The 10797-nt window shown below is 32.9% G+C and overlaps 1 protein-coding gene across 1 annotated transcript; it reads left to right on the forward strand.

The window, feature by feature from the left end:
• Positions 1 to 2815: 2815 nt before the first annotated feature.
• Positions 2816 to 7108, forward strand: LOC136067030 (uncharacterized). The gene is made up of 3 exons (XM_065772251.1): positions 2816 to 3109; positions 5602 to 5656; positions 6409 to 7108. The coding sequence occupies exons 1-3, from the start codon at positions 2858 to 2860 to the stop codon at positions 6783 to 6785; spliced, it is 684 nt and encodes a 227-aa protein (XP_065628323.1). The 5' UTR covers positions 2816 to 2857; the 3' UTR covers positions 6786 to 7108.
• Positions 7109 to 10797: the final 3689 nt, after the last annotated feature.

Here is a 10797-nt window from a genome sequence, read left to right on the forward strand (position 1 = left end):
CCCATGTTTATCATTAGAAAAATCAATTCTAGGATATATATTATGTGTCACTTGTTTGTCAGTATGGAATATTATTAGAAAATTTAAAATTATACTAGGATTATTAGGATATATGTCACTTGTCAGTATGAATTAAGAAATCAAAGGTTTGCTTAAAAAAAAAAATAAATAAATAAATATATATATATATATATATATATAAATCAAAGGCTTGTTTCAATTGCAATTATCCCACGTTACTTTTTAAAAATTATAGATTAGTAATCAGGGGAACTCATTGATCAAAAAATAGAAAAGGATAACTAAATGGGTAAACAAAAAATGTATCTAGGCTGTTTATGCTTTTAGCTGTACAAAACTAGGATAGACTATTGAGAGGTGGCAAAGGTTGGAATGGAAAGGAACCTCCACATTTTGTTGTAAATTACATTGCGAGCACGCGCATCAGTATTTGTTTAACAAGTTTCAAAATTCACTTGTATCAATTTATGCAAAATTTTGTAAAAAAACAGGTTACATACTATAATAACCATGTAAATTTACACTAGTTATTTTTTTTTATGTATTTTGAAGATGAAGGAAGATAGTGAATGATGATTGTTATATGTAAAGAAAGAAAAAAAATTAAAAAAAAAATCAAGAAAATTAATATTTTAATGAAATAGCATAAAATAAATAATCTAATGTGGGCTATTTTAAAGAGTAAGTATATGTACGTGCAAGTTAGATTTTTGAGATTATTTTGTAAAGATCTCTAAAACCTTAACAGTACATTTAAACATCATCTTTGTTAAAAACCACTGTTTTAAAAACCGGACCGGACCGGCCGGTCCGACCGGTTCAACCGAGAACCGGGGGCCAATCCGGTCCGGTTAAAAGCTCCAAAACCGGTCAATAACCGGTCAACAACCGGAAAACCGGCCAAAAACCGGTCAAAAACCGGAAATTACAAAAAAAACAGTTCTATGACCGGTTCGGTTTTTAAAACCATGTTAAAAACTGTGTTTTTGTGCTTGTAAGAAAATGAAAAACATGAGAGTAAAGTTGCAAGAGAAATATACACAGGTTTTTTTTTTTTTTTTTTTTTAAATATGGAAACCCTCTATGTTGGGAGAGGGAGAAAACCACAGGCACAGGCCAATCGAATATTCCACTATTTTCTGAAAATGGTTACAATGGGGGTATTTTGTTACAATGGAGAAAGAGAAAAAGAAACAGTGGGATCATAAAGAAAGAAGAGGTGGGAAGAAGGCTTCCACCGTAGTGTTAAAGTGTGTCTTTTCTTCATTTAGTCCTTTATCCTTTAATAATGGTTGAAATGGGCATGTGTCGCTTTCTCAATGGGTAAGATGTTATCTTCTCATTGGAGAAGGACAAGATAGAGTCTTGACAAAATGGGACCACATGCATTTAGTGCTTCTTTGACAACTATGCTTGTGCTTATACTACACACAATAATGCTTCTTCAACAAGTTAACCCTCTATTGTAATATGACCAAAACCTATAGCATGCGGCTGAGATTTGTTGCTACAACTGTAATGGTCCATGACCGATCTTGCTATTACTTTTACTCACTATCTCGAACACGTGGACCATAACTAATGGCTACATCCTTTCTCCCTTACACATATCTTTTTATCTTTCTTTTCTTATTATATTGCTATGCCTTGGACACGTGGTGATGACAGATTGACTCATTATGAAGCAAATCAAGTATGCCTCTCTTTTGTGCTTGGTGACTGTACAATATATATATAAAAAAAAAAAAAAAATTTAGGTTTTAAGCAAAAATAAGCAAAAAAATTTGTACGAACTTATGTGAATGCTCTAATGGTGTAAGTATATGATCCATATTTTGTGTTGAATAAAAACTAACTTCAAAGTGTTTGGCATGTATTCTAGGACTACTTAAAAAAAATTAATTAATTAAAAAAAAAGTGAGATTAATAATCTTGATAATTCAATAGTTGAGAGAAGTGAGATTTAAATTCTAAACATTTTCATTGAAAATACTAAAAAATTAACTTGATTACGTATTTTGAAAGTCTAATTGTTAGATTACACATTTTTTATGTTATCAACACACATTTCAAATTTTATGTCAATTGAATATTATCTACTATTCAATTCATAAACTTATTTTTGTGCATAATTTTAGACTACAAAAATGTGAAATTTAAACATTTGATTGATGATATATTAATCTTTGATTTTGTGAAAATTTTGCAAGCATGAAAGATATAAGAAGGAAATGTAAGAGTGTAACGCTGTATAAGATCTCATGTTCGAACCCCAAATGGGCAAAATGTGGGAATTCCCTCCCGTAGCTAGCTCACTGGTATTAGCATTCTCGTGGAGCTAAGGTGAAGTTTGTCGTCACTCCAGACAATAGTAGCTATTGCTCAATTTAACATTTCCTAGCAGGTGAGTGCTCCAATGGTCCCGCCCATGGGGTTTATTACAATGGTCACTCCTGCTCACCCATTTTGTTCATTAAAAAAAAAAAAAAAATGTAACCAAATTGTGGGTTTGTTATAATTTATATTCAATAAAAAAATATTGAATAGAGGAGTGATGAGTTACAAGCAATTTAATATTCAAACTTTGTCATTTCTCATGTATAATAATACTATTATTTGTTTCTCGTAAAAAAGAAAAAATAAAAAAATAAAAGAAGACCACATAAAAAAAATATATATATTATTATTTGTTGAGTTTTTATTCTGAAACAATTTACTTAATGAAATGTCAAATTCGCCCTTATAAAATGTGCATATTCCAAAATCATCATGATTTTTTTAGGAATTACGACCCATTGCAATTTGCTGAGTGAGAATTGAGAATCAGAGGAAATCCATGGCAGCAAATCCAAAACCTGTTGAAGGCTCAATGCCGAGGACCCATTTGACACCAATGTCACAAAGCGCACCAAATACACAACCACAACCACAACCACAAGGCCCACATTCGGTACCCACTCGTCCTATGCGTCCCATTCTTCCCAAGACCCACAAAAGAAAGCTCATTGATACCACCTTCTCTAACCCCAACTCCTCCTACTTCAAAATCCGCGCTCTCACTCAACAACTTCGCCCACGTTTCATCGAGGTACATGTCAAAGACATCTTCTTTATCAATATTTGTATGCATGTCTTTCTGTTTTCTTGAACGATGTGGTCCCATTCTTGGTGGGTCTATGTTGCTTTTTTGTAGGGCTGAAAAGCTTGGTTCAAGAAAAAGCATGTTTATGTTCGGCTTGTTTTCAGAAAACAAGCCAAGTTAAAGCCCGTATTAAAGGGCCAAGTTCAAAGTTTGTTCAACATGGAGTTTGATTTAACTATATATAATATTATGTAATTATATTTATATGTACACTTGTCTAAACATATATTTATATAAACTTGAAATTGGATTTAATAAGTTTGTCAATATGTGCATATGATATTAAATTAATATTTGTAGCTTATTAATGATATGAACAATCTATTTTTTGTAGTAAAAAATCATAGATTTGTGAAGAGGTAAAACATTTTAGTCATGGTTTCACAATATATATAGGAAAATAATAAGTTAATCAAGTAGCTTGTGAACAAGCTCACATAAAATATTGTCCGGTGATGAGCTCAAGCTTGTGTTCAAAAAAAATTAAACAAATGAACTTGAACTTTTAATATTTGGCTCAGCTCACTAGTTTACAACCCTACTTTTTCGTGGGGTTATGGTTTTATTTGTGTGTGTGTGTGTTTTAAAATTTCACTATCCTCTATTTGTTTGTAAAGGAAAGGAATGAATAGCATTTGTTGCAAATGGGTTGTCATCAATGGGTCATAAAATGACTCTCTTTTCATTCTCTGTTTTATTGAATTGCATGCAGCATTGGGTTATAACTATTTGATGGGTTTGTTCTGTTTTGGAGTTTGGGCAATTTGGGCTTTATTATGTTTCTGAATAGCAGGTAGGTTTCCTTGGAGTATTTCGTTGTCTTTCATTTCATATCTAATGTTTGGTTGCTAGAAAGCTTAGGAAAAGACAAGACATTGATGACTTGATTTATAATGGTGTAGCAGAAAAGAATTCATTTGGCTGACCCTGACTCTTCTGTCCAAGATACATAGCCGACTCCTAAATTTTGGGTCTAAGGCTTGGTTGGTGTTGACTTGTATACAAGGGCCCAATTGTACAATGTCTATGGATTGATGATTTTTCTTCACTACATTTGCTTAGCAACCAGATTCAAAAACATTATTGTTTTTGCTTGAAGTGATTTTAGGCTAAGAATTCTGACGTCATTTTGAAAAATCACACAGTTATTAGCTTTGAATTCCAGTTTATTGTACTCTACTACTGGTATATGTTTTATTGCCATGTTTTGTGATATATGTTGTCCAAGCCCCCACATAACTTTCCATTAAACATTGTGTAGTAGTATTTGGACATGCCATAGCTCAAAAGAAATACACCATGTGCATCAATGTCCTGACCATAATGCTTATGGTTAAATTCACCTTTCTTTATTGGAATCAGGAAAATATGTCTGGTAGCTTTTGTTTAAATAGAGGCAATAAGATGTCAATTTTCAAACATACAAAAATTTGTTGTAAAAGTTGGAATTGTTGAGAGCTGTATATCAACCTGGAGTGGGGATTTCCCTATTAAATAGTAAAAAGCAGAGTTTTTGTAGGCCATCTTAAAACAAAGGATGGAAACTTCTTCCAATTAAGATGGAGCTGTGGAGTAAAATTCTAATATAGTTCATTGTTGTGAAATATCCCTTGGGATCTAATTTATACAAATCTATCACTTCTGATTTTTGAGATGCTGACTTGATGGTCTTTTGATTATTGATTTAGTTTTGGCCTGATTGGATGAGTTTTTGTTTGTTCATTTCCCATTTGCATGCCTTGGTTATGTTTTTCTCAATTTTAATACTTTTTGGGGGTACATTATACCAACCTTCTCAAGGGTTTGAAAAATGTCAGGAACTTACTTCCTAGTCTTAGAAATGACATTATGTTCCCCATTTTCATACATCATATATATATATATATATGGATAAGTTGTACGCACCCAATGAGTCTCAAGTCCACAACCTTACCCTCCATCTCATTATAATGAGACAAGGTGTCAGTTGAATTATAGCTCATTGGCAATGTTGTGCATCATATAAATATAATATTTTTTCTCTCTCTCTCTCTCTCTCTTAATTAGATTCTCATCCAAAGTAGCCTCAAATATTGATTACAAACTAGACTCCCATCATTCAACATATATTTATACTCATCTCTGGCAGTGCTTAGTGGCCTTTTGATGCAAAATGATCTAATATATTTATAATAACTGGTGTTACGAGTTATTGATATAATCCCAAAAGTTATCCCCACTTGGACTTTGTCTCAAATGGACAGATTTTGGGTGACTTGGGGTGTCGATCTTTCGGGTTCAATTCTTTTTAAGCTAGGGGCAAAAATGAAAGAGTTATTTTAGCTACTCCTTGCAATATCTTGTCCCCTCATGCAACATTTCAGAATCTGCATTTTTCTAAACTTATAATAGTGTGAAGAGATGGACATTGTTTAATTATATTTTTGTTCTATATGTAGGTTCTCCACACCCCAGACTTTCGGAACTGCAAGGCAGCTGATGAAGTTCGAAAACGTGAGTTCTTCATTATACATTTTTTTTCTTCTATACATACGATAGAATTTTAGATTATGACATTCATTTCATGATAATTGTTGCTTACCATTAGACCAAGAAAACAGTGGGTTTCTTTTTGGTGTTTGTGGGATTCAATCTCAAATCTCTCATTCAACAAGAGACTTTACCAATTGAGCTCATTAAAACCCCACTTTATATACAAATTGTACTTAAAGTATTTGCATGAATATGAAATATTAGATTATCTTGGGCATATTTTTATTTGTTTTGGACTAACATGCTATGGCCTCAATCACCTGATGCTTTCTCAATTAGCTTTTGGGTCATGCTCCCTAGGTTGGACATGCTCTCACTTTAGTCAAGGATTTAGAGCTCGTTGAGTCCTGAGTTCCTAACCATCTGAGAACCCAACATTAGATTTACATTGTGAACATTGTTTTGTGATAAGCTTGAAATTCAAACATTATTATAGTTTTGTCTGGTCTCTGGAATTTGTAAGTTGCAACAATTTAGAATTCCTGAGCTTAGCATTAACTTTTGGAAAATTTCCTGCTTTTTCTTTTTGTTTTATAAAATAATTTAAGCTTAGCATGTGTTGTTTAAAAGGCGCTGATCACATCTCCTATGTTCTAGTGGTCTACTTTAGTCATGCCTCCTTGGTTTCCTTCATAGAATGTATTTATTTTCCCAAAAAAGAAAAAGATTGTCCAGTGGCATGTTTGGTGATAAATTTATGATGCAACTTCCAGGTATGAGGCTTCTTTTGGATCTATACAAACAGATGACTGTGGAGATGGGAAATCCAAGGAAGTTTGTACCACATTGCCAGGTTTTTTCCAGTGGAAACATGCCTGGAAAGGGAAATCAAAAGGGAAAGCGACCAAAGCCACTTCAAGCCCAGCATTTCATGAACTCAGCAGAAAATAAGCCTCCAACCATTCCTTTCAGCTCAGAGAAAACCAATAGTGGCCATCTCAAGGGAAGCTATATCTTGGGCAATTCAGATTTTGGTAAGAACTTCATCACATATTTGGGTAGTAAACCTGTTTATTACGGGGTGACAAAGGAGTCCCATCGCAGTAGGTACAAGAAGCGGTTATCTGTTGTGAACAACTCACAGTTTTGATGACAAGAAGCTACCTACAGTAAAGAAGCACCTTGTTTAGCCAGGAAATGGTGTCCTTCCCATAACAGCTATAGAATTTGAGAAATTATTCTGTACAAATGGTGTATTGCATGTTTTCTCTCGTATAAGTGTGGACTCCCATTTATGGCACCCACAAGTAAGTTCCACCATTATGTGAGAGGACGTTGTATACCATTTGCGCTGTATAGTTTCACATAGAAATTTTGTTGATAGGAAAAGGTTTGAACAGATAAAGATGGAGTGAATGATGTTTGTAAAGTCTTTTTTGCATCAATATATTTACTCTCCATGTTGCCGTGCCAGTAATTTGTGTCCTGCATTTTGTAATCTCAATTTTTTACATGGTTCATCCTGCCTTATTGTCTTTTGGTCCATGTCTGCAAGCGATGACTCTGACAAGCTTGAGATACTAAATTCTAGATTAGATCCAATCCAACAGCATGGTATTCCAAATTTATCAACAGCCTTCAGGTAGCCCCCTAGGGTAGGTATCATCATCAATATTCCCCAAATTCAACAAATTCCTTGACATAGTTGGGAAGGGAGAACTCATCAATATGGGGACAGATTCATCAATTTACTCGCTTTTATGGTTACCTAGGTCCGGTTGAGAATACCCAATTTAGCTAAAACTGAAAATTTTTTGCTGAAGATGTAAAAAAGAAGAAGTTAAAAGCTATCTAAATAGTATGGGGACAGATTCATCAATTTACTCACTTTTATGGTTACCTAGGTCCAGTTGAGAACAGCTTATTTAGCTGAAACTGAAAATTTTTTGTTGAAAATGCAACAAAAAAAAAAAAAAAGCTAAAAGCTATCTAAATAGTATAATGTGACTCATAAATAGTACCAAAAAGAAGCTAAAAACTAAAATAAACTGAATTTTTCATCATATCTCAAACAAACTCAATCCTATCATCTAACCTTAGATACCTTGGTAATCCACACTCTGCCTTAGATACCTGGGTAAACTTATGGATTGTATCAGTCATTTGACTAAATTCCATCAACTTTCCTAGAATGCTTCCCAGTCTTATGTTCTGAAACAATAAGACGCTTTCCAAGCTTTTCGGTCATCTACTCCAAAATTTTGTACTGAAATTTTGAGTTTGCAATTTAAGTTCGGTCACAAAATACTGGCAGAGTAGCTGATGTTTTATTTTGATGTGTATCATTTGAAAGCTTTTCTGCCGTCTTCATCAAATATTTTCTACACGAGTGGGTTCTTGTATCATGTATGAATGTGGAGTAAGATCTGTAGTGAGAATGACTTGGACAGTAGGTAATTTTTTGGAAGGAGGTTTCATGGGTGTAAGCTAATATAAGGTAAGTTTGAAAATATAAAATTCAATGATTTTATCAATATCGGATTTAAGGTACATATTAGTCGCTTTCTTGTAGAAGTTCTATTATCAATATTTTATCATAGAAAACTAAAATATAAGATAAAACTAAGCTAACTACTACCTACTTTTAACTCATCAAAATCAAAGACTAAAATATCTCAACATAGAGTAGTAGGTTTGATTAATTTAACTGGTAAAGTCTTTTATCATCAAATAAGATATTTGAACTTCAAATTTAAACTCCGTCTACATTAATAACCAATTGGTGTCTTAGCCTGATAAAATGAGCAATTATCATGAAGTAGACTACATAAATTAAAACTCTATTTATCAAAAGAAAAATGTTCATTTAGAAGTTCTATTATCAATAGAAGATGAGCAAAGAGTAACATGGCCTCAAACATAGTCATAATACATATCTATTAAAAGTTTATTAGTAACAATCATAATTGTCAATTTCATACTTTGTTGACTTTTTCAAATGTTACTACATAAACTTTTAATGTCTTAAACAATTTTACACATTATTATTTTAAATAATATTTTTAATTGAGTTTAAATTCTGTTATATATTTAAGCCTTTCACTAAAACCTAGCAAATTCATATTTTTATTAAATGGTAGAATAGATTGTTCCATATAGAATCTCAGTCATTATAAAAGCTTATTAACAACTACTATAAAATTATCAAATTTTATATTTAGATAGAAAGTAAAAAAGAATAAAAATAAATAAATCATATTGTGTTAAACTCTTTTTGCACATTGCATGAGTTACTGATTAGTTTTTTTGAGTTACTGACTAGTTGATAAAGTGGAATCTCTGCTATATTTGCTTTTGCTATTGAAATTGATACCATTGTAATTAAAGATCCCATGTTGTGTGCTACATCTCAATTTCCTTATGATAATTAGGGTTAAATTATTTATTTGACTTTGCTACTGAGGTTTGACTTGAGAATGATGAACCACTATTGCGTCCTATAATGCCTATATACAAATATGCTTCACTCTTTCTTTTTCACCCTAAATTGTACATACGATGGCTCTTTCATTGCTCTTCTTTTGCATCTTTGAGAATTTCTTCGTTGCTAAATCAGGTTTGTGAATCCTCATGTGTCTTTGTAGTTTGTATACATGTTTTGTGTGTCAATGTGAGCACGTCCATATACACATAAAATGATTGCTCAATTAATTATAGTAATAATTTTTATTGTGCATTTAGATGAGTTTATTTGTTTATTGTATAAAAGGTATACATTCTCTCTAGAAGTGAAAATAAACTCATCAAAATCAAATCATCAAATCTTGTGTGTATGTTTGTTTCTTGTGCAATGTTATTATTTTCTACACTCAACTTTAAGAATAACAAAAATGGTATAGTTCAGGGTCTAATCATGAATATATGTCTCCTTTCCACCCACTCTTTTTAGGATTGGAAAAAATTGCTTAGAGTGGGAACATGGTAAGATAAGAGCAGGGTAAGTTGGAGGTATTTTGTCATCCTTAATGAGGTGACTCTACAACTAATAAGAGAAAAATGACTAAAAGAAAAGGATAGTTAGAAGAGTGCTCTAAATGATATAAGAATTTTAAAGATGGTTATATTATTTTGTTATTTATAAAAATAAAAATTTGTGTTTTTTTTTTTTTTTTTTTTTTTTTTTTTTTTTTTTTTTGAGGAAGTCTTTCTTTTGTGTTGTTAAAGTTTATAAGATTGGATATTTTTCTATTCTCCAAAATTTGTTAATTTCCAATTCTATTCTTGATAAAGGGCCCAAGGTGTTGGTGTGAACTATAGACTACTACTAGGTGACAACCTTCCAGTCCCTGAAGCAGCCATTGGGCTATTGAAATCTAGAAATATAACTAAAGTTTGGATTTTCGAACCCAACCCTGTAACATAAAAGTTGTCCAAGGAGTTAGAAATGAAGACCTCCAACATCTGGCATCAGATCCAAATTCAGCCACTACATGGGTTGCTAATACATGTCACGGCAGTGAATTTAGGTACGTAACCACAGGCAACATTTTAGGGTTGATGTCCATTTAACCCAACTAATAATTGGGTGAGTTTGGGTTCAATTAGAGTGGGTGAGTTTGGGTAGGTAAATGGGTTTGGGCTTACTTTGTCATCTTTAGGTGCCATGCAAAACTTTGATGCAGCCCTAAAATCTGCTAATATTACTGTACCAATTAGCACTGTTGTTTCATGTGCCATAATAGGTGTATCATATCCTCCTTCAAACGGTGCATTTTCGGAAAATGACTTTGTTATTGGATCCATTGTGTCAATTTTTTTTGGTGCAAAATTAATGTCCACTTCTAGTTAATGTGTACCCTTATTTTACATATGTAAATGATCCCAAAAATGTGCACTTAGACTATGCACTAGGGACTGGTAAAGGCACGGTCGTGACTGATGGGGCTAATCAATATTATATGCTCTTTGATTCCAGGGTTGATGGCATATAGAGCAAATTATGGGTCAGGCCTGGTCGGTTTCAAGCCCGACTAGCACCTCTACCAGACAGAACCCAAACCCGCCCATTTTTAACCTGCCTGAAATTTCGTTTTAGCTGGTGGGTGCATCGAGTCTCATGTAGCACTTGGGTCTACTCTTTAAAAATAAAAATAAAAATTCCT

Source organism: Quercus suber, unplaced genomic scaffold (assembly GCF_002906115.3).
Source record: "Quercus suber isolate HL8 unplaced genomic scaffold, Cork oak 2.0 scaffold_55, whole genome shotgun sequence".
Lineage (NCBI taxonomy): Eukaryota > Viridiplantae > Streptophyta > Magnoliopsida > Fagales > Fagaceae > Quercus > Quercus suber.

Excerpts from the sequence above, each read along its gene's own strand:
- LOC136067030 (XM_065772251.1), top strand. The coding sequence starts at position 2,858 with ATGGCAGCAAATCCAAAACCTGTTGAAGGCTCAATGCCGAGGACCCAT. Across the intron at positions 3,110-5,601 it reads TTCGCCCACGTTTCATCGAG|GTTCTCCACACCCCAGACTT; the intron begins GTACATGTCAAA and ends TTCTATATGTAG. Across the intron at positions 5,657-6,408 it reads AGCTGATGAAGTTCGAAAAC|GTATGAGGCTTCTTTTGGAT; the intron begins GTGAGTTCTTCA and ends TGCAACTTCCAG.